General features: G+C 38.6%; 1 protein-coding gene across 2 annotated transcripts in view; it reads right to left on the reverse strand.

Annotated features, from left to right (window-relative positions):
* The window catches only part of FTO (FTO alpha-ketoglutarate dependent dioxygenase), a 413,852-nt gene that overhangs the window by 229,281 nt on the left and 159,579 nt on the right, over positions 1–24,992 (reverse strand). For both annotated transcript variants that reach the window (XM_003263053.2, XM_030796957.1), the window contains exons 5-6: positions 7,561–7,640; positions 1,461–1,604 (exon numbers count right to left, since the gene is read on the reverse strand). In XM_003263053.2, the coding sequence (XP_003263101.1) occupies positions 1,461–1,604; positions 7,561–7,640 (224 nt within the window). The remainder of the gene's footprint in view (positions 1–1,460; positions 1,605–7,560; positions 7,641–24,992) is intronic.

Consider the following 24,992-nt stretch of genomic DNA (forward strand, 5'->3'; position numbering starts at 1 on the left):
AAGGATGTGTATATAGCAACAATCTTGACAGAGAGAGTTTCTCCCTCCAGAACAAAGGGCAGGTGTGCATATAGGCTTGGAAGATAAAGACAGTGTCTTGACCTACAGCAAAAGATAGGCATGCTTATTATCCTTTGAAAAAGACTAGGTTCCCATAGCTCATGGTTCCTCCCTATAATGTAACTCCTCAATGTGTACATGTTATCTGGCCTACTTTGCATTGCCCTATAGAAACAGAAGCTGGGAGAATGCTATGGTCTGTATGTGTATGTCCCTCCAAAATTCTTTTTTATTTTATTTTATTGATTGATTGATTGATTTTGAGACGAAGTCTCAATCTGTTGCCCAGGCTGGAGTGCAGTCATGAGATCTTGGCTCACTGCAAGCTCCGCCTCGCGGGTTCATTCCATTCTCCTATCTCAGCCACCCGAGTAGCTGGGACTATAGGCGCCTGCCACCATGCCCAGCTAATTTTTTTTTTTTTTTTTTTTTTTTTTTTTTTTAGTAGAGACGGGGTTTCACTGTGTTAGCCAGGATGGTCTCGATCTCTTGACCGTGATCCGCCTGCCTCAGCCTCCCAAAGTGCTGGGATTATAGGCGTGAGCCACCGCACGCACCCGGCCATGTCCCTCCAAAATTCTTATGTTGAAATCCTAACATCCGAGGCGATGGCATTAAGAGGTGGGACTTTTCAGAGGTGAGAGATCATGAAGGCTCTGCTTTCATAAAAGACTTTAGTAGCCTTATAAAAGAGACCACAGGGAGCTTGCCTGGCCCTTGCACCATCTAAGGAAAGTGAGAGGGTGCCATCTATGAATCACGAAACAAGTCCTCACCAGACACCAAATCTTGAACTTGATGCCACCTGATCTTGAACTTGCTACCCTACAGAACAGTGAGGATAAATTTCTGTTGTTTAGAAGCAACCTGGTTTATGCAATTTTGTTACTGCAGCCTGAACAGAATAAGTTTGTGAACTAACACAAAAATACAGAGACTCTGGTGACTGCTATTGATGTACATAATAACCTGTCCTCCATCTCTGACCTAAGAGTCTCATGGCTTATACCAATATGAAACTGTGGCAGATTAACTTATTAGCGTGCAAGTAGGGTAGAATCTCAGATCTTTCACAATTCTTGAAAGTCTTGCTGGGCACAGTGGCTCAAGACTGTAATCCCAGCACTTCGGGAGGCTGAGGCGGGCAGATCACTTGAGGTCAGGAGTTCGAGACCAGCCTGGCCAACATGATGATATCTCGTCTCTACTAAAAATATAAAAATCAGCCAGGAGTGGTGGCGCATGCACCTGTAGTCCCACCTATTCGGGAGGTTGAGGCAGGAGGATCACTTGAACCTGGGAGGTGGAGGTTGCAGTGAGCCGAGGTCATGCCGCTGCACTCCAGCCTGGGTGACAGAGCGAGACTCTGTCTCAAAAAAAAAAAAAAAGAAAGTCCTTACCTCATTATGAATTTCTTCTCCTTGTTTCAAAACTGCAGGCTCAAAGGATTTCAAAGAGACATCATCATTGTCCACATTGTCATGGATATTCTGCAGAGCCAACTGACAGCGTTGTAAAATATAATCCAAGGTTCCTGTTGAGCACTGTTGAAACAGAACCAGCAATCACAATTATGGGCAAAATCTAAGTTTACTATGCCACCCTTCCTAGGATTGTTCATATTTGTCCCTGGGTGTGAATTCACCTGTTGCCCCCACGGCTCAGTCTATACTCCTTTTTTTTTTTTTAATTTTGAGATAGGGTCTTGCTGTGTCACCCAGGCTGGAGTATAGTGGTGTAATAATGTTTCACTGCAGCCTCAACCTCCAGGGTTCATGCAATCCTCCCACATCACCTTCCCGAATAGCTGGTACCACAGGCAGGCACTACTCTGCCCAGCTAATTTTTCTAAATTTTTATTTTGTAGAGAGAGACAGGATCTTGCTATATTATCCAAGCTGGTCTCAAACTCCTGGGTTCAGGCAGTCCTCCCACTTCAGCCTCCAAAAGTGCTGGGATTACAGGCATGAGTCACCGTGCCCGGCCTATACTCCTGAACTCAAGAATTACTAGAGTGGCCTGTTCCACTGGGCTCTGTGCTGCCAGTTTGGCCTCACTTGGGCCACTTAGTTTGCTGGTTTTCTTTTACATGGGCCTCATATCTCTAACTAAACGTTTGGGTCCCTGAGGCTAACACCCTATTTATATATGTTAAATACATTTTCTATATATACTGCAACATCTAGAACTGAGTCTGAAAACTGGAAGAAATTTAATAAATAATTATTGGATGAATAACTGGTTAACCAAGAAGTCAAGGACACTGACTTTTTATCTCAAATGCCCTGAGACTAACGATAGGAAAGAAAGGTAACCAGGCTGCAGAGCTGGTTCAAAAGCACACTAAATGGTTCTATAATGACAGAGGGGAAAAATGAAGTTATAATCACAAGGCAAAGAACTCATTTCTCTTTTCTGCAAAAAGCATACACTAGGCACTGGCAGTCCTTGGCAGAATAGATTCTTCAAATAATGGAGAATATTTGGCTTATGCCCTCAAGGCACATTATTCAAAGGCATAACTTAGTACCTGGGCCTCAGCAAGGAAACAGATAACTAGTGCATCCCTCTCTGAGTCTGTGGGAGCAAAACAGAGGTCAAATGGACAAACTCCTTTTTATAAATGATCATATGTTGGAAAAGAGGCTGATGCACATAGGCAGTGCATCTGCTTGTTTTGATATTAAAATGATTTCCTAGAATAATAAAAAGTCAGCTATAAATACCCTTCAGTCCCAACTAGGAAAATGTATCCCTAAAATATTTTGGTTTTATTATTTATAATTTAAACTGAGCCCTTGTAAATAACCTTGAAGGCTAATCCTCTGGTATAAAATTTCCTTGCACATTTACTGCCATTTTATACAATGCGACATCAACAAGTCTGGGAAAAACAAAGTTTCTGTGCCAAGAAACAGAAGCTTGACTAATATGTATTTTAATATGAAGATCCCAGAGTGCTGGGTGCATAAGGGCAGGCAACTCCAATTTCCTGCCAAAATAAACCCCACAAAGAATAAAGGTGAATGACCACTCATTTTTGTCCCACAGCAACCTCTACAACAACATTTTTTTTTTTGAGTCGGGGTCTCACTCTCTGGCCCAGACCGGAGAACAGTGGTGTGGCGTGATCTTGGCTCACCGCAACCTCTGCCTCCTAGGCTCAAGCAGTTCTCCTGCCTCAGCCTCCCAAGTAGCTGGGATTAAAGGTGTGCACCACCACACCCAGCTAATTTTTGTATTTTTAGTAGAGACGGGTTTTACCATATTGGACAGGCTGGTCTCAAACTCCTGACCTCAAGTGATCCACCCACCTCAGCCTCCCAAACTGCTGGGATTACAGGCATGAGCCACTGCACCCAGTCTACAACATCTTTTTTAAATGACTTCTATCTAGAAAGTTTCCCTACTTGCACCTTTACTTTCCCAAGTAGGGAGAGAGGTACATAGGTTATTAAATGCATTTTCATGCAAGATTGGAAACAACCTAAATTTCTCAACAATAGGAAAACTAGTTTAATGAACTATGGTTGCAGAAAACAAAAAGAGAGAGGGGCGGGGTGTGGAATAATTTTTTTCTGGATGTATAGTGTTTTGTTTTATTTAAATAATCTATAATCAGGCCTAGTTTAAGATAGGTTTTTTTTTTTTTTGGTAACAGCTTTATTGAGCTATAATTCACATATCATAAAATTCAAGCATTTAAAGCATATAATGCAATGTTGTTTCATATAGTCACAGAGTTATACAAATATCACTACAATTAATTTGAGAGCATTTTCATCACCCCAAAAAGAAACCCTGTGCCATTTAGCAGTCACCCCCAACCCCGCCTGATTTCCACCAACATTTCCAACCCTAGGCAACCACTAATCTACTTTCTATGTCCATACAGAGACCTATTCTAGACACTTCATATAAATGAATTATATAATATGTATCTTTTGTGACTGGTTGCTTCCATTTCATATGTTTTCAAGAGTCATTCACGTTGTAGCATGCATCATTACTGTATTCCATTTCAATGCCCAATAATATTCAACGTTTTATTTATCCATTCATTAAGTGATGAACTTTTGGGTTGTTTCCACTTTTGGTGATTATGAACATTCCTGTAGAAGTTTCCATCACTCCTGGGAAACTACCTAGGCATGGAATTGCTGTGTCATAGGGTAACTTTGGATTTAACCTTCTGAAGACGTGCCAGACTGTTTCCCAAAGTGGCTGCACCACTGTCCATTCCCTCCGACAGTGCACGCGGGTGCCACTTCCTGCATGTCCTCACCAACACTTGTCACTGTCTTTTTTATTCTAGCTATCCTAGTGGGTGTAAAATGTTATCCCATCGTGGTTTTGATTTGTATTTCCCTAGTGACTAATGATATTCAGCATTTTTCATTTGTCTATTGGCCATTTGTATACCTTCTTTTTGTGTGTGTGTGAGACGGAGTCTTGCTCTATTGCCCAGGCTGGAGTGCAGTGGTGCAATCTCACCTCACTGCAACCTCCACCTCCCAGGTTTAAGCGATTCTCCTGCCTCAGCCTGCTGAATAGCTGGGATTACAGGCATGTGGCACCACACCTGGCTAATTTTTGAATTTTTAGTAAAGACGGGGTTTTACCATGTTGGCCAGGCTGGTCTTGAACTTCTGGCCTCAAGTAATCCACTCACCTCGGCCTCCTAAAGTGCTGGGATTACAGGCATGAGCCGCTGCACCCAGCCTGTGACATGTTAATTCGGTTCCTTTGCCATTTTAAATTGGATCATTTCTCTTTTGAATAATTGAGTTCTAAGAATTCTTGGAATATTTGAGATACAAGTGCTTTATGAGATATATGATTTGCAGATATTTTCTCCCATTCCATGGGTCCTCTACACTTTCTTTATGGTACCCTTTGATGTACAAAAGTTTTTAACTTTGATGAAGTCCAATTTATCTGTTTTTTTCTTTAGTTGTTTATGCTTTTGATGTCATATCTAAAAAGCCATTACCTACTCCACGATAAGAGCTATATATTGACGAGTAATTATTACCAAAGTTTACTGAAACAAAACTACAGAACCATATATATAGTAGGCTACCAATTATATTTTAAAATATTTTTGAAATTACATATATTTTTACTTATATGTTAAATATCACCAAAAGAGTAACAAGAACCTTTAAACATTGGTTGCCTCTGGGGATGAGGGGCTGGTTGGCCTGAGGAGAAAGAGACTTTAACTGTATACCCTTAGGTATTTTTTTTTAATTTTGAACCATTTGCATTAACTACCTGTTCAAAATATAATTATTCATAAAATGTAAATTTCTTTAAAAAGACATTCTGTACTGAATCCCAAGAATATTCTGACACAATTATCAAAAACTAAAATCTAGGCCGGGAGCATTGGCTCACGCCTGTAATCCCAGCACTTTGGGAGGCCGAGGTGGGTGGATCAACTGAGGTCAGGAGTTCAAGACCAGCCTGGCCAATATGGCAAAGCCCCATCTCCACTAAAAATACAAAAAATTAGCTGGGCTATCTGCTACATTCTATTCTGCACTGTATATACTCTTAGACTATAAGCATCTTAAAGACACTGAATATAACCATTCCCATTCACAAATCCCTACAAAAATACCTTGAACATATAAAGTTCAATAAAAGTTTGAAGAAAGAACAAACTGAAATCCCTTCTGATTAGTAATTCCTACAATCAAAACTTGCTGATGGTTTAATCTCTCTTGCTTTATTATGTACACTCTAGTATACAAATGAAGACAGAATAACCTTCCACACAGTGAGCTTTAGTTGTTCCTATCTCCTATTAGTTTTTCAACAGAATAAAATGAAAAGACAGTAGTAGCAGTAGAAGTAATTTAATAGTAGTAGTAGTGGCGAACTTCTTTGAGTGTATACCAGTCACTGTTCTAAAGACTTACATGTATTTATTAATTTAATCCTCATAAGAACACTATGATTAGGTATGATTCTTATCCCCATGAACATATTTCCCAAACATTTTATCATTTTGTACATCCCTTTGAACCCAGCACTAATGAGACTGTCCACTCACTCTTCTGGATTAGATTAGGAAAGACGTAGAAGAGTGCACTTAAGTAGCCATATACTCAAGTGGTCCACAAAAAAGGGATTCTTAGAGGGTTATAGCTAGAAAGACAGACGCCTATAACTGGGGAAATGAAATCCTTGTGTATAATACAAGGCACATATTAGATGCTCTATAAATACTTGCTCCTCCCTCCGTCTCTTCCTTCCTCCCTCCCTCCCTTCTTTTCTTCCTCTGTTCGTCCTTACCTACCTTCCTCCCTCCCTTCCCTCTTTTCTAACAGAACTCCTTTTAGGTCTCTAAGACAGTTATTTCTGTGTTTATTTGTTTAAAATTTGTCCCCCCCAACTAAAGTTCACAAAAGTGGTGGGCATCATGGTCATGTTGATGGCTCTATCTCCCAGGCCTACAGTTTTGGACACATAACAGGCACTCAAATATTTAAACGAATGAGTGAATGGAAAAGAGAAGAAAGGGGAGAAAGGAAGAAAGAGGTGCTGGATGGGCTTGTTGGCATCTTGGTTTAAATACTCATTCATTCTCTCTCTGCCACACAGCAATATGATCTGTCCACTGGTAAAGCTACTTAATGACCAAAAGACACAACACTGCCGTACAGACTCATGCAGTACTGCCACTGGAAGACCTTGCACCTGTACCTCCCACCTTGTTGTACCACTTCCGCCCAATTTTCTCACACTTGTCCCCTGTAGTTCCATCAAAGGTCAAGCTATAAAGCAAAGCATGGATAGCAAGCTTAGGTAGAAGGTCACTTGTAATCCCTTTCATGCCTTGCTCTCTGGAACCCCTCTTAACTGAGTACATGGGACCCCAACATGACTAATAGGAGTTTTTCTCATTTCTTAGTTTTCCATTCTGAACTAGTCTGAACAGCTAACCATTGGCCATTGCAAGTGGTGGCAGAATTTAGCAATAAAGTCTGGGTTATGAACACAACTGTGGAGCTCAGAAACTCCTTGGCAACACTGTAACTTTCTCTTTAATTTACATTCACATGCCCCAGAAGTCTGACCAAAAAGTTAAGGGAAATGAAAATTCTCAACATCGGAACCCAGCCACAGCTAACACATGCACAAGCACAAAAATCTGCCCCAATTCCTCTGGTCACCTCCTGCCCTTGACCTTGACAGATACAACCCTCTAAATAAACCTCTAACTATAAACACTTGTCAATGGCATTTTCCTTCTCCAAGAAACATAACCCCAAGAAGCAAAATACACTTATCCCATGGCATGAATATGCTTTCTAAAACTGTATCCAACACAATCCAAAGCTCAAAAAGCAAGTAAACAGAGACGAAAGTCAAGTTAGATGGAAGCAATTTTCCCATCAAATACTCTTCCAAAGCTCTATGATAAATTGCTCATTCAACCACTTCTGTCACATCCAATTAGGTGTGAATCACGTTTTTATTTACACTTACCTCTGCCACTCGGTGGGTGGAACTAAACCGAGGTTGTGAACCAGCCAAAACGCAGTGTTGGTGGGTGGCATTGAGATCGTCTACAGGAAAAACACCAGAAATGTATAAAACCATATTTATTAGTCAGTATATACTATATATTATTTAACTAAAACACAAAGTAAACGGTAAATCCATCTTCCAAGAAATAACAATAACCAAGGAATCAATACTTACCTTGTATTCTTTAATCAATCCCTTCTAAGTAGGTGACTCTCTCTCTATATATATATTCCATTATATATGTATCTACTTATAAGTAGACATTGTATATATGTAGATATATAACATGTATAATAATATAAATATAGTATACAATAAATATGATATATATACTTATACTTACGCAAGTATATATAAGTAGATATATATAATCATATGTATATAATTAAATATGTATATATTCTATCATACAAAGGATGACACTTTGAAGAGTGAAAGGGGGTGCTATTAACAATTATTCCAGAACAACAGGTATAAACCAGGACTGTCCTCAGCAAATGAGATATAGGGTCACTCTACTTATTTGTGGTCCTATAATGCCCACCCACTATAAAATTCACTATGTATGGATTGAGCTTCTTTCACTTTCTCACGACACATCTACTTCTACCCTTATCTTTAGAATAAACCAGAATTTGGAGTTGAACACCTTTCATCTGAAAAATCTGCCTCTTTCCCTGCATAATCAAAGTATCAATTTTGCCCTAACAATTTTCCAGGCAATAAACCAACCAACTCAGCATGTTGCATGTTTGGCTCTTAGAACAGAACTCAAGTCTAGGGATTCACAACCCAAGAATGAAGTAGGTGGTGAATTCATCAGTTGAAGAATATTCCTAAAACCACAAGCAGTGGGAGAAAAACCAATGACCAAGTTGTTGCATATCCTAAGAAATGATACCACAAGTCAGGCAAAATCTATACAACCTCTGCTTAGGACATGACTTCCTCTATTACAAAAAAAGAGAGTTGTAATGTTTCCAGCAATGACATCCTATACAGGCAACACAAGATTTTTGTCAAGATACCAAAAAAGATAATGACTTAAACCAAGAGGCAAATGCCACCAGGCCCCTTATGTGTCAGCAAAAACAACCTACAATATCATCTCTAAACATAGAAAAGAAATGCAAAATATTAAGACAGGATTTCTGCTTAAGAATATTGTGAAGTAACAGTGACAAGATTTACCCTTCTGCCTTAAACAACTACAAAACAAGCCAAAAATATGAATCAAAGGTTTCAGCAAGATACAATTCCATGGAGAAGACAAACAAAATAGGTGAGAGACGCCTACAGTTGCCCTAACTTACTCCATGGAAACAGTTTCAATGCCACAGAATAGAGAAGAGGAAGTCAAAACCCACAGTCTCTGTTTCTTTCTTGCCAAGCTGAGAAGACAAAGATTGGAGTATAGGGAAGCCAAGGCCACAGGGCCTCGAAAAGCAGAATGCTGGAATAGAAACAGCTACATAGAGAGAGAGCAAACAGAGATTGCAGAAGGGTTCCCTCAAGTATTTGGAAGACCACTGACCTGTGCATGTATGAATAAAAACTTCCCAAGGGCCAAAAAAAGAAGCACCAGAATGCAGCAGGTGGAACCAATTTCAGATTTCACACACAGCCAGGAGTATTTTATGATCCCAGCAGCCAAAATGGCTCCCACTACATGAGATACTAGAAAATCCTTAGGAAAGCATCACTGAGGAAGTAGGTCTAAATGAGTCCTAGGTTAAAGGCTGCTCTAGTCCCACCTAGCAAGGCTTAAAACTAAGCCTCAAAAGGATCCAACTTCTGTCCGGGCACAGTGGCTCATGCCTGTAATCTCAGTACTTTGGGAGGCCGAGGTGGGTGGATTACCTGAGGTCAGGAGTTCAAGACCAGCCTGGCCAACATGGTGAAACCCTGTCTCTACTAAAAATACAAAAATTCGCTGGGCATGGTGGCAGGTGCTTGTAATCCCAGCTACTTGGGGGGCTGAGGCAGGAGAATTGCTTGAACACAGTGGCAGAGGTTGCAGTGAGCCGAGATCGTGCCATTGCACTGCAGCCTGGGAAACAAGAGCGAAACTCCATCTCAAAATTTAAAAAAAAAAGGATCCAACTTCTTCTTAGTAAGTTAATTATTCATTAGAGCAAAAGTATGTAAAAGTATATAACAAAATCAGGCACCCAACAAATACCTTGTGCAATATCCAACATCCATTCAAAAAGTAATTGAAATGAAAGATACATACACACACACAATATGCGAGGTAGTCACATCTCTCTTTTCTTCTAAATGTACATATCTGCCCTTTCATATATATATAAGTGAAGCTTCTAAAGGTTAAACATGTAGTATCTGAAACAAAACTCACACTAAGTGAGATGAACAGCAATTTAGAAACTGCAGAAGAAAAGATCAGTGAACTAGAACACATGAAAAATAAAAACTATGCAAAATAAAGTGGCTAAACAAAAAAGACTACAAAAATATGAAAGGGCATGAGTAACCTCAAGGACAATATTAAGCCATTTAATGAAAATTTAATTTGAATTCTAAGGAAGGGTGACAAAAACATACACATTTTTATAGGAACAATGGCCAAAATTCACCAAATTTCATGAAAACTATAAACCCAGAGATCCAATAAGCTCAATGAACTAAGCAAAAAAAACGATATAAGACTAAACTAAAGCATGTCATAATGAAATGTCTTAAAATCAGTAATAAAGTGGAAATGTTAAAGGCAGTCAGAAAAAGAGACATTAAATACAGAGGGGCAAGGATTAGAATGACAGCAGACTTCTCATCAGAAGCTATAAAACTCAGAAGACAACTGGGTGACAAAATACTAAAGGAAAAAACTGTCAATCTAATATTCTATACATAGTGAACACCCTTTCAAAAATAAAAGTGAAATAAAGACTTTTCAGAAAGAAACTGAAACAATTTATATTAAGTAAATTTACACTATAAGAATTGTTATGAAATTCTACAGGCAAAAGAAAAATAATGTCAGAAGGAATTTAGATCTGCTCAAAGGAATAAAAAGTAACATAAGTAATAAATATCATGAAAGAATAAATGCCTGTTTAAATCCAAAATAATAACAATGTATTGTGAGGTTTATAACATATGTAGACGTAAAACACATGAAAAAGCACAAAAGAGGATGGAAGGAAAAGTGGTACAACATTCAAAGTTACATTGTGGTAAGTCAAAGATGTAAAGATATTATAAAACCAAGAGCAGTGGCTCTCAGTGAGATGTAATTTTGTCATTCCTCACTCTGGAGAGAGAGACAGACTGGAAGCAGAGAATGACAATTTATCAGCGTAAAAAACAAGAAGCAGAAACACACATGAGAACCAGTTCCAGGGTAGAAAAACCGTAACTGTAACTGCTGAATTGCTGGAGATTCAATGCAGACAGGACTGAGAGTTAAAAAGTCCAGGGGAGCTCAGTCTTAGGGAACTCCCACACTTTTGTGAGTTTTATCTCCAAAAGCTCTAACAGGTTCTCACAGTGAAGATCCAAAAACATCTTCTCATGCTTCTGGCAGAAGGAAGGGAAAAAATAGCGACTTATTTATTTATTTATTTAATTTATTTATTTTCTCAGGAGACAGGGTCTCACTTGTCATCCAGGCTGGAGTGTAGTGGCATGAACATACTTCAATGCCACCTAGAACTCCTAACCCCTGCTAGCCATCCTATCGGAACTAAGAATGAGAAAAAAGAAAATAAGAAGCACTTGTGAGGTTCACAATTCACAGACATAAACTCACTAAAAGACAGAGACTTAATCACAAGATTATAGAATGCTTCCCCTCCCAACATACCTTACCACCACATTATTACTGCAGTTCCTTTTACCCAGTGCATCCCATCTGCCTATCAAGAAAAAAGTACAAGGCCTTCTAAATGGCAAAAAAACATAGTTTGAAAAAACTGAGCAAAAATCAGACCCAGAGTCAGAAATGGCAGAAATTAATTATCAGAAATGTTTTTTAAACTATGATTACTATTCTAAGGACTCTAAAGGACAACGTAGACAACATGCAAGAACTGATGGGGAATGTAAGCAGAGGGATGGAAATTCTAAGAAAGAATCAAAAACAAAATGCTGGAAATCAATAGCACTGTAACAGAAATGAAGAATGCCTTTAATGGGCTCATTAGAGAACTGGGCAACGCAAATGAAAGATCTCTGAGCATGAGAATATATTAAGAGAAACTTCCAAAACTGAGAAACAAAGAGAAAAAAGACTGAAAAAACAAAAAAACCCAGAACTATGGGACAACTCCAAAAGGTGTAATATATGTATAATGGGAATAACAGAAGGAGAAGAAAGAGGGAAAGGAACAGAAGAAAATTTGAAGCAATAATAACTAAGAATATTCTTAAATTAATGTTAGACACCAAACTAGAGACTCGGGAAGCTCAGGAAAGAAACCTACACCTAGGCATATTATATTAAAACTGCAGAAAGTCAGATAAAGAATTTTGAAAAAAGCCAGAAGGAAAAAACAGCTTATCTATAAAGGAGCAAAAAAAAAAAAAAAAAAAAAAAAAAAGCAATCTGACGTTTCTTCAGAAACCAGGCAAGCAATACAAAAGTGAAGTGAAACACTTAAGGTGTTGAGAGGAAAAAAAAACAGCAACCTAGAATTGTGGATCCTACAGTACTACCCTTTAAAAGTAAAGGAGAAACAGACCAGGTGTGGTGGCTCATATCTGTAATCCAAGCACTTTGGGAGGCCGAGGCAGGTGAATCACTTGAGGGTCAGGAGTTCAAGACCAGCCTGACCAACCTGGTAAAACCCCATCTATACTAAAGATACAAAAATCAGGTGGGCGCAGTGGCACACACCTGTAATCCCAGCTACTTGGGAAGCTGAAGCAGGAAAATCACTTGAACCCAGGAGGTGGAGGTTGCAGTGAGCCAAGATCACACCACTGCACTCCAGCCTGGGAGACAGAGTGAGACTCTGTCTCAAAAAAACAAAAAGAAAGAAAGAAAAGATTTTTTTTTTAAATGTTTCGGACAAATAAAAATTCAGGGAATTTGTTGCTCGTAGACTTGTATTGCAAGAAATTTGTCAGACGAAAAATGATATAGATCAGAAACTCAGATCTACATAAAGAATGGAAGAGATTTTGAGATGGAATAAGTGAAGGTAAAATAAAAACCATTATTTTTCTTACCTTTAATTGATAGAAGAGATAACAATTTATTCACAATAATAACAACAATGTATTCAATTATGTATGCCACATATATATGTGTGTGTGTGTGTGTGTGCCTATGTATGCTTATTTGCAAGTGAAATTAATGACAGCAATGAGTATAAGAGATGAGAGAAAAAATTAGGAATATTTTATTTTACTGTACTTGCACTATCTGTGTAACAGTATAGTGTTATTTGAAAGTGGACTTGGAACAGTTGTTAATGCATACTGCAACCTCTAGGTCACTACTTAAAAAGTAAAAAAATACATATGTAATTGATATGCTAAGAAAGGAGATGAAATGAAATCATGGAATACTCAAAACTATAAAAGCAGAAAAAGAGTGGAAGACAAAAACAGGGGAAAAAACAAGACAAAATATAGAAAACATTAACAAATATGGTAGATATTAATCCAAGTGTATCAATAATCACTTTAAATGCCCGTGGTCTAAATATACACATTAAAAAACAAGAGATTATCAGAATAGATTAAAAACAAGGCATATGCTGTCTACAAGAAACTCAATTCAAATATAAAGATACACATAGATTAAACTTAAAGAAAGGAAGAAGACAGATATACTATGCTAACATTAATCTAAAGAAAGCTGGAGTGCCTATATTAATTTCAGACAGAGCAGATTTCAGAGCAAAAATAAATTATTACAGAGAAAAAGGGGTAGTACATAATGATAAAGTGGTAAATTCTCCCAGAAGATATAATGGTCATTAACATGGATGCACCTAATAATAGAGCATCAAAATGTATAAGGCAAAAACTGATAGAACTGCAAGGAAAAACAGACAAATCCACTACTATAACTGGAGATGTCAACATCCCTCTATCAGAAAAGGACAGATACAGCAGGCAGAAAATCATTAAGGACATAGTTGAATTCAACAATACCATCAGTCAATTGAATATAACTGACATACATAGACTATTTCATTCAACAACAGCAGAATACACACTAGTATCAAGCTCACATGGAGCATTCCCCAAAATAGACCACATTCTGGGCCATAAAACACATATTACCAAATTTAAGAGAATGCTATCATTAATTTCACTTACAAATAAGCATACATAGGTACACACACATATATATATACACATATATATATGTGGCATACATAATTGAATACATTGTTGCTATTATTGTGAATAAATTGTTATCTCTTCTATCAATTAAGGGTAAGAAAAATAATGGTTTTTATTTTACCTTCACTTATTCCATCTCAAAATCTCTTCCATTCTTTATGTAGATCTGAGTTTCTGATCTATATCATTTTTATTCTGACAAATTTCTTCCAATACAAGTCTACTAGCAACAAATTCCCTGAATTTTTATTTGTCTGAAACATTTTTTAAAAAACCATTTGACCTCAGACCAGAATGGAATTAAACTAGAAAATAATAACAGAAAGATAGTTGGAAAATTCCCAAATACTTGGAGATAGAACAATACACTTCTAATAATCTGTGGGTCAAAAAAATCTTAAGAAAAATGAACTAAATGAAAGTGAAAACACAACTTATCAAAATTTGTTGGAAGCAACATCAGCACTGCTTAGAGGAAAGTTTATAGCATTAAATGCCACAAATGTATAGCATTAATATAGCATTCTGCTTATATTAGAAGAAGAAAGATCTAAAATCAATAAGCTAAGCTTCTACTTTGTGAAATTAAAGAAAAAGAACAAATTAATTCAAAGTAAGCAGAAGAAAAGAAATAATAAAAGTTAATGTGCCTCAATGAGACAAAAAACAGAAAACTAATAAAGAAACTTAATGAAAGCAAAAGCTGGTTCTTTTAAAAGATCAATAAAATTGATAAACCTCTGGCCAGACTAAGAAAAAAGAGACAAGAAACATATTACTAATGTCAGAAATGAAAGAGGTGACATCACTACAGATCCCATGGACATTGAAAGGATAATTTTAAAATGATATGAAGAGTTATTTACCCAAAAATCTGAAAACCTATACAAAATGAACCAATTCCTTGAGAAATAAAATCTGCCAAAACTCTTAAAAGAAGAAATGAATAATATGAATAGGCCTATCTCTATTAAAGAAATTGAATCAATAATTAACATGTTTCCAAAGCGCCAGGCCCAAATATGTTCACTGTTGAGTTCTACCAAACATTTAAGGAAGAAATTATACTAATTCTTAACAATCTTTACTAGAAGGTAACACAGGGAATACTTCCAAACTCATTCTATGGGGCCAGCATTGCCCAGACAGACATTACAAAAAGGAAAACTAAAGACCAGTATTCTCTCATAAGCATAGATGCAAAAATCCACATCAAAATATTAGCAAATTGAATGTAACAATGTATAAAAAGAATTATACACCACGACCAAGTGAGATTTATCACAGGTATAAAAAACTGATTCAACATTCAAAAATCAACTAATATAATCTATCACACCAACAAGCTACAAAGAAAAAAAAATATGATCATACCAATAGGTACAGAAAAACATTTGACAAAATGTGATACCCATTCATGATAAAAAATTATCTGTAAACTAGAAATAGAGAAGAACTTCCTCAACATATAAAGAATGTGTTAGGAAACCTGCAGCGAACATCATACTTAGTGGTGTGAAACTAGAAGCTTTTCTGCTCAGATTAAGAGTAAGACAAGGATGTCTCCTCTCAACATTTCTTTTCAGTATCATATTGGAAGACCTGGCTGACACAGTAAGACAAGAAAAGAAAACAAAAGGTATATAGATAGAGAAGGAAAAAATTAAGAGTGTGTTTGTTCACAGATTATATTATTGTCTGTGTAGCAAATTCAAAAGAATCAATAATCTAATCGGACTGGCAGCTTTATAGGAAAGAGGAAGAACTAAAGGGGAAACAAGAATGGAAGCAGAAGGCCAGTGAAGAAGCTGTTGCAGTAAGTCATGCAGGAGTTAACAGTGACTTGAACTACAGAGACAGGGGAGGAGATGATGAGCAGACAACAGATTCAGAATGTTCTAGGAAAAGACAATAGGACATGCTAATGAATTGGATGAGTCAAGTTAGAAAAAAATAAACTCAAGAGCAACTCTTGGGGTTTTCACAGCAACAACTGATTGAAGGTGAATAAGTCACAAAACCTTAGGACATTGCAAAATAATAACTACAAAATGCAATTAGAGGTGAGGATGAAAACATCAGTGATACATTTGGAGTTTTAAATCCAAATATAAACACAATAATATAGAGGATAAAAAGCAGAAGTGTGGCTTTAAGGCCTGATGAAGAAGGCTAAGTGGCCATTCTCTCTTCCCGTTTGCCATCTCTGAAGACACTCCTGAGCAGTTTTGGTTGATCCTGACTATGTTGCCTAAAGGAGGTTTCAGAGTCAAGCAAAATAATAAAAAGTGGAGTTTGAAGGGGGACCCCCAGGATAGACTCCCATAAAAGACTGGGACAATGTCTAGGAAATACATAAATGCCAGTCTCATCTACCCAAATAAAAGCCTTATTACTCCTATGCTATTAATACTGGGACCCACAGACATAATTAGGGGAAAAATCACCACCTTAATGAGTAGGTTTGTTAAGTGCTTTTGTTCCACTGAGGGGAACACTGAGTCACCTAGTGACTCAGGCCAAATGGCAAACACAACACTAGAAGGTATACTTTGAGGCTTCCACCTTCATTTAAATCCTTGGCAACTCTCTAATCAAACAATTCTTTTGAAATTGCTTCCAACTGTATCTAATCCTTTATGACTTTAAAAAAAGAAACTTGTAATTTTCATTTAAGAGCTTCTAATTTATCGAAAACTCCATCTATAAAAGTGACTCAAGCTTCACGGACTGTGCATCTCAAAGGATATACTTAAGACCCTCCCAGCTTTAAAAGATTATTCCTAACAATTTTTAGAAAAAATAAATTAAAGAATGTCAATTTACCATAGCTATCTCAGAATACAGCTGAAACTTGACTGACACTGTATCCAACTGGAATAAGAGTTTGTAGATGATGTGACAACACACACACAAAAAGAAAAGATGCTCTCACTCTTTGCTGGCTGAATGCTGTGTGCCCTGGCAGTGGAGAAGAGAGCTCTGGACATTCAATGTAGCATGAAATCTCATTTCATATATAAAAGACCACAGAAGCAATGCTATAATTTATGCTAGGGTAACCAATTCATGATCAAGACTTTCCTGGTTTTAATACTGAAAGTCCTGCATCCTGAGATTCCCTTGCCCACAGACGAAAAGGACAGTTGGTCACCCTAAATTTACCCCAGCCCTTACTTCCTTGGGTTTGCTGTCATGTATGTTACCAGGGCCATTTCACCCAAATTTCTTAGAGAAACAATCACGGCTTTTGCTAAACGCACTCTTGGGGTAAATAAGCCCAATACTGAAATCCAATCTTCCCAGCTTCAATCACTGAAACTTTTCATTCTTACTTACCTGTCCATTCTCATCTCTCAATCTTAACATTTATGACCTTATTTTTCCTAGATGTGGGCCATCAATGGCTGAAAACATTTTCAGAATTTGATAGCCAATGAAAGGGGGAGGGGAAGGTTCCTGGCAAGATGCCAGTATAGACACAGGCCCTGTCCCATTCCTAGATTCTCAGTGAGACAATCAATGGAACATAAAAATGGATCAAAACCTCTTTTGGCACGATATATTAGAGAAAGGTGCTCAATATGCCAGAAGTGCAAATGATTGTGCTGAATATAGTATAGGTGGAATTAGATTAAAGAAGGGCAAAGAAGGCTGACACGTGATTGTCTCTCCAAAAGAGCAGCGAGCCTGATAAATATACCAATCAAATCCTGAGCAAAATGCTCACCTCTTAACTCAGAAAGCAAAGAGCACGAGGGCAAGGGAAGCTTAGAGCGCACTCAGAGAGCAAGGCTCTTCCTCTGTAGCGAGCATTCTATGCACACAATCTGTGATACTCACTGTAGCAAGAATTCTGTGCACATAACCTGTGACACTCACAGACCTCAAGATGTGCTGCTGTTATAAGCCATGACTCTGAGTACCAGGCATCGCAGAAACAAGGAACTGGAGCAACCAGCAATGACAGGAGTGGGCCAAAACCTACCATGGTTTGCTCATACTGCAAGCATCCACATAAAGACAAAAACAAGTTCTTAAGCACACTCCAATTTATAAAATCTCTACGTGGCTGCATAAGGACACATCTTCTTCCACCTTCAAGTAAAGGATTCGGCCAGGAATCCATACTAATCTCTCACAGAACTAATCTCAGCTACTTGCCTATCAGCCAGTACTAGTCTACTTTCTATGAGGATAAAGAGGTAAGGAGTAATTGCCAGAACTATGCAAAATTACTACAGTTCAAAGGAATGGAGGCACTTTGATCAAAACTGTCTTTTCTGAAAAAAGTTTACTGAAACTGACATGATAAAATTTTAGAAAATTCTCAGTTTTTCAAGAAGACACTTGATTCAAGAAGGCGCTGCATCTGTGAAAATAAGGTAAGCAGACATGAAGCTTGAACAGTATGAGATCAGAAAAAACCACTTGCAATTGATTTTTTAATAGCATTTCTTCATTTAACATGGCAATAGATGGAGTGAACAGCAGAAAGCATGCTGCAGAAAAACCAAATTACTGAGCTGTATGAGTGAACTCAAGAGATTCTCTTATAACTCAGGGAAAATATAAGAAATGAGTGATGGAAAACCTAAGACATGAGGAACGTATCCTGGAGATCAAAATATACTTAACAGGAATCACAGAATGGAAGTAAAGTACAGGCTGGGCATGGAGGCTCACACCCGTAATCCCAGCACTTTGGGAGCCCAAGGCAGATGGATTACTTAAGGCCAGTCAGGAGTTCAAGATCAGCCCTGCCAACATGGTAAAACGCTGTCTCTACTAAAAATACAAAAAAAATTAGCTGAGTGTGGTGGCAGGCGCCTATAATCCCAACTACTCGGGAGGCTGAGGCAGGAGAATTGCTTGAACCTGGGAGGCAGAGGTTGCAGTGAGCCAAGATCACACCAATGTACTCCAGCCTGGGCGACAGAGTGAGACTCCATCTCAAAAAAAAAAAAAATAAGATACAGAAAGATATAAGAATAATCAAAGAAACACTAGAAGAATGTTTTCCAAGGTTGTGAAAAGACCAGAGTCTGCACTATAAAATGGTTGAGCAAGGACATAAACATTTTCTGTTAAAAAAATTAAATATAAAATACTACAAATGTCCAAACAGAAAATACAGCTTACCAAAATGAAACCATAATGTAGATGGCCCCAGACATCTCCCAACATCAAATATCAGAGGTCACAGGATAGTATCTATAGAGTTGTTGGTGATGGTTTTTTGTTTGTTTGTTTGGTTTTTGAGATGAAGTCTCACTAATCGCCCAGGCTGGGGTGCAGTGGCACAATCTCGGCTCACTGCAACCTCTGCCTGCCGGGTTCAAGTGATTCTCCTGCCTCAGCCTCCTGAGTAGCTGGGATTACAGGCATGTGCCATCACACCTGGCTAATTGTTGTATTTTTAGTAGACGGTGTTTTGCTATGCTGGCCAGGCTGGTCTTGAACTCCTGACCTCAGGTGATCCGCCCACCTCGACCTCCCAAAGTGCTGGAATTACAGGCATGAGCCACTGCACCTGGCCTCTATAGAGTTTTAAGGGGGAAGTTTGATACTCAAGAATCCTATAGCCAATCAAGGAGATATTCACAAGTGAAAGGATAGGAAGTCACTCTTCCATAATGCAAAGACTCGAAGAATATGCCACGACCACTCCCCTGCCATTAGTCTTCATAAATATTATTAGAAACTACATTTTGGCTGACCAAGAGAACAATCAAGAATTTTTTTTTTAAATCACGTACAAAAAGGCTAGCAGTAAACATAAATGCAGTTAAATAATTTCAAATATTGTTATTTAATTTAATGCAAGTATTACAATTAAGACTTAAATGGAAAGATGTTTCACCTAAAATAAATATTAAAAATCTAAATACAAAATTGAAAATTGGGTATAAGAAAATATCTGGGAAGTGGGCAGAAAGGTTGAAGGGATAAAGTTAAAGGCAGAAGGGATAAAGTAAATGTTAAGAAAAACACTAACATCTCAACAGAAAAATGAACAAAATACGATCAGCCAATGAATAACAGAAAGAAGTAAACAATGGCCAACAAAAATACAAAGTGTTCAACCTCATGAATAAATAAGTGAAATTTAAAATAATAGCATATTTTCACCCATCAAATCGGCAAAAATATTTGTAAATTGTAACACTTAGCACTGTATAGAGTAGGGTAAAGGAGGTTGGTGGAAGTAACTGATGATCACACTTCATACATTGCAGGTGGGAATGAAAATGAAAATCTCTCTAAGTAACAGTCTGACAACCGAGTATGTACTGTGTAAATGTCCACAACATGATACCTCACCAAGGCATTCAACTTCTAGCAATTTTTCCTATGGAAATAAAGATATATGTACAAAGATGTTCACTGTAGCAATATACATAATATCAAAAAACTTGAATAACCAAAGTAGATTATTTTGTGATTTAAAACATTTTCTGAACTTTACTGAAGTATAATTGACAAACATTTTATATATCTACAATGTAAAATGTTATGTTTTAATATACATATACATTGTGAAATGACTTCTAAAACCAATCTAATTAATATACCCATGACCTCACAGTAACCGTGTGTGTGTTAAAAACATTTAAGATCTACTCTCTTAGCTAATTTCACATATGTAATACAGTATTAATAAACATAATTACTGATACTGTTTGGATCTGTGTCCCCACAAAATCTCATGCCGTACTGTAATCCCCAGTGTTGGAGGTGAGTCCTGGTGGGAGGTGACTGGATCATGGAGGCGGTTTCTCATGAATGGTTTAGCACCATCCTCTCCGTGCTGTTCTCATGACAGTGAGTTCTCACAAGATCAGGTGGTTTAAAAGTGTGTGGCACATCCCCCCTCACTCTCTCTTCCTCCTGCTCTGGGCATGTGAAGTGCTGGCTCCCCTTTTTTGCTTTCCAAGATAATTTTATGAGGCCTCCCTAGAAGCCAAGCAGATGCCAGCATCCTTCTTCCTGAACAGCCTGGGGAACTGTGAACCAATGAAACTTCTTTATAAATTACCCAGTCTCAGGTATTTCTTCACAGCAATGTGACAGACTAATACAGTTACTATGCTGTACATTAGGTCTCTAGGGTTTATTCATTCTGCATAAACAAAACTTGGTACCTTTTGACCAACATCTACCCAACATCCCTCAAACTCTTGGAAACCACCATTCAACTCTGTGCATTTATGAGTATAACATTTTTAGATTCCACATATAAGTAAAATCACGTGGTCTTTGCCTTTCTGTGCCTTGCTTATTTCACTTAGCATAACATATTCCACATTGTCACACATGACACCATTTCCTTCTTTTTTAAGACTGAGTAATATTTCATTATGTGTGGATATGTGGTGGTATGTGTGTGTAGATATATAGATATAGATATACCTACTGCATTTTCTTTATTCATCATTCATCTGTTAACAGATATTTAGGCTGTTTCTAAATCATGGATTTGTGAATAACGCAGCAATGAACATGGGAATAAAGATATCTCTTTGAGATACTGATTTCATTTCCTTTGGATATGTATATCAAAGTAGAATCGCTGGGTCATATTGTGCCTGGAATTGGTGGGTTCTTGGTCTCACTGACTTCAAGAATGAAGCCGCGGACCCTCGCGGTGAGTGTTACAGCTCTTAACGTGGCGCGTCTGGAGTTTGTTCCTTCTGATGTTCGGATGTGTTCAGAGTTTCTTCCTTCTGGTGGGTTCGTGGTCTCGCTAGCTCAGAAGTGAAGCTGCAGACCTTCGCAGTGAGTGTTACAGTTCTTAAGGCGGCGCGTCTGGAGTTGTTCGTTCCTCCCGGTGGGCTCATTGTCTCGCTGGCTTCAGGAGTGAAACTGCAGACCTTCGCGATGAGTGTTACAGCTCATAAAAGCAGTGTGGACCCAAAGAGTAAGCAGTAGCCAGATTTATTGCAAAGAGCGAAAGAACAAGGCTTCCACAGTGTGTAAGGGGACCCGAGCGGGTTGCCTCTGCTGGCTCGGGCAGCCTGCTTTTATTCTCTTACTGGCCCCACCCACGTCCTTCTGATTGGTAGAGCCAAGTGGTCTGTTCTGACAGGGCGCTGATTGGTGTGTTTACCATCCCTGAGCTAGACATAAAAGTTCTCCACGTCCCCATCAGATGAGTTAGATACAGAGTATCGACACAAAGGTTCTCCAAGGCCCCACCCGAGCAGCTAGATAGAGTGCGGACTGGTGCACTCACAAACCCTGAGCTAGACACAGGGCGCTGATTGGTGTGTCTGCAAACCTTGAGCTAGATACAGAGTGCCAATTGGTGTATTTACAATCCTTGAGCTAGACATAAAGGTTCTCCAAGGCCCCACCAGAGCAGCTAGATACAGTGTCGATTGGTGCACTCACAGACCCTAAGCTAGACACAGGGTACTGACTGGTGCATTTACAATCCCTGAGCTAGACATAAAGGTTCTCCACATCGCCACCAGACTCAGGAGCCCAGCTGGCTTCACCCAGTGGATGCTGCACCAGGGCTGCAGGTGGAGCTCCCTGCCAGTCCCACGCCGTGCACTCGCACTCCTCAGCCCTTGGGTGGTCGGTGGGACTGGGCGCCATAGAGCAGGGGTCGGCGCTCGTCGGGGAGGCTCCAGCAGCACAGGAGCCCGTGGAGGGGGTGGGAGGCTCAGGCATGGCGGGCTGCAGGTCCTGAGCCCTGCTCCGCAGGAAGGCAGCCAAGGTCCGGTGAGAAATCGAGCGAAGCGCCGGTGGGTCGGCACTGCTGGGGGACCCAGCACACCCTCTGCAGCTGCCGGCCTGGGTGCTAAGCCCCTCATTGCCCGGGGCCGGCAGGGCCGGCCGGCTGTTCTGAGTGAGGGGCCCGCCAAGCCCACGCCCACCTGGAACTCCAGCCGGCCCGCAAGCGCCTCTCCCTCCACAGTCCCTGCAAGCTGAGGGAGCTGGCTCCCGCCTTGGCCAGCCCAGAAAGGGGCTCCCACAGTGCAGTGGTGGGCTGAAGGGCTCCTCAAGTGCCGCCAAAGTGGGAGCCCAGGCAGAGGAGGCACCGAGAGCAAGTGAGGGCTGTGAGGACTGCCAGCACACTGTCACCTCTCAATATGAAAGTTCTATTTTTAACTGTTTGAGAAACCTCCATGCAGTTTTCTACAATGGCTGTACCAATTTACACTCCCACCAATGGTGTACAAGGATTCCCTTTCTCCGCATCCTCACCAACACTTGTTATCCATTGTCTATTGTATAATAGTTATTCTAACAAGTGTGAAGTAATATCTCATTGTGGTTTTGATTTAGATTTCACTGATGATTAGATGTTGAGCACATTTTCATATACATGTTGAGCATTCATATGTCTTCTTTTCAGTAATGTCTATTCAAGTCCTTTGCTCGTTTTTAGGTCAGGTTACTTGTTAACCTGCTATTGAGTTTTACGAGTTATTTACATATTTTGGATATGAATTCCTTATCAAATGCATGGTTTGTAAATATTTTCTCCCATTGCATAGGTTGTCTCTTCACTCTGTTGATGTTTCTTTTGTTATGGAGAAGCTTGATAGTTTGATGCAATCACATATGTGTACTTTTGCTTTTCCATAAGTTTTGTATTTCCATATTTTTGCATCTCATAAGTTCTGGGATATTGTCTTTCCATTTTCACTTGTCTCAAAAGATTATTTGATTTCCCTCTTTATTTCATTTCTGGCCAATTGGTTGTTCAGGAAAATTTCCACATCACTGTTGATTTTCCTATTTTCCTCTTATTATTGATTTCTAGTTTTATATCATTGTGGTCAAAAAAGATGCCTGATATGATTTCAGTCTTCTTCAATTTGTTAGTACTCACTTTGTGGCCTAACATATGATCTACATTTGAGAATGTTTCATGTGCACTTGAACAGAATGTGTATTCTTTTGCTGTAGGATGGAATGTTTTGTATATGTGTTAGGTCCATTTGGTCTATAGTGCTGTTCAAGTCTGCTGGTTCCCTATATATTTTCTGAATGGATTTCTATTGATTATCAAAAATGTGGTACTCAATACCCCTACTGTTCCTATATTACTATTTGTCCCTTCAGTTCTGTTAATATTTCCTTTAAATATTTAGGTCCCAATGTTGAGTGCATATATACAGTTATCCCTTGGTATACAGGAGGGATCAGTTCCAGGACTCTGTGTGTATCCACAAATTGGTGTATACTCAGGTCCTACTGTTGGCACTGCCAAACCTGTGTATATGGAAAGTTGGCTGTCCATACACATGAGTTTCTAATTCCATTAATATTACATTTTCTATCAGTGTTTGGTTGAAAAAAATCTGCATATAAGTGAACTCACAAAGTTCACACTGATGATTCTCAAGGGCCAGCTGTCTTTACAATTGTTATATTTTCTTGATGAACTGACTACTTTATCATTACATAATGAACTTCTTTGTATCTTGTGACAGTTACTGACTTAAAGTCTATCTTGTCTGATATAAGTATAGCCAGCCCTGGTCTCTTTTGGTTACCATTTGCATAAAATATTTTTCAGTACTTTTATTTTCAGCCTATGTGTGTTTTTAGCCAAAGTGAGTCTCTAGAGTTTAATCTTATTTTTTAAATCCATTTAGCCACTCTATGTCTTTTGATTGGAAAATTTAATCCATTTACATTTAAAGTTATTACTGGTAGGTAAAGACTTACTATTGTCATTTTGTTAATTGTTTTCTGAATGTTTTGTAGTCCTTTGCTCCTTTCTTCTCTTGCTGTCTTCCTTTATGATTTAACGATTTTTTGCAGTGGTATGCTTTGATTCCTTTCTCTTTACCTATTGTGTATCTACTATGTGTTTTTCTTTGTGGTTACCATGAGGCCCACATAAAACATCTTGTAGTAATAACAGTCTACTTTATGCTCATAACAACTTAACTCTGACTGCATATAAAAACTCTACACTTTAACTTCTCCACTCACATTTTATGTTATGGATGTCATAACTTACATCTTTTATATGTTGTGCATCCATTAAAATTTATTGTGGCAGTGAGTATTTTTAATACTTTTCACTTTTTACTTTGATAATG

The sequence above is a fragment of the Nomascus leucogenys genome, chromosome 2 (assembly GCF_006542625.1).
Source record: "Nomascus leucogenys isolate Asia chromosome 2, Asia_NLE_v1, whole genome shotgun sequence".
Taxonomy (NCBI): Eukaryota; Metazoa; Chordata; class Mammalia; order Primates; family Hylobatidae; genus Nomascus; species Nomascus leucogenys.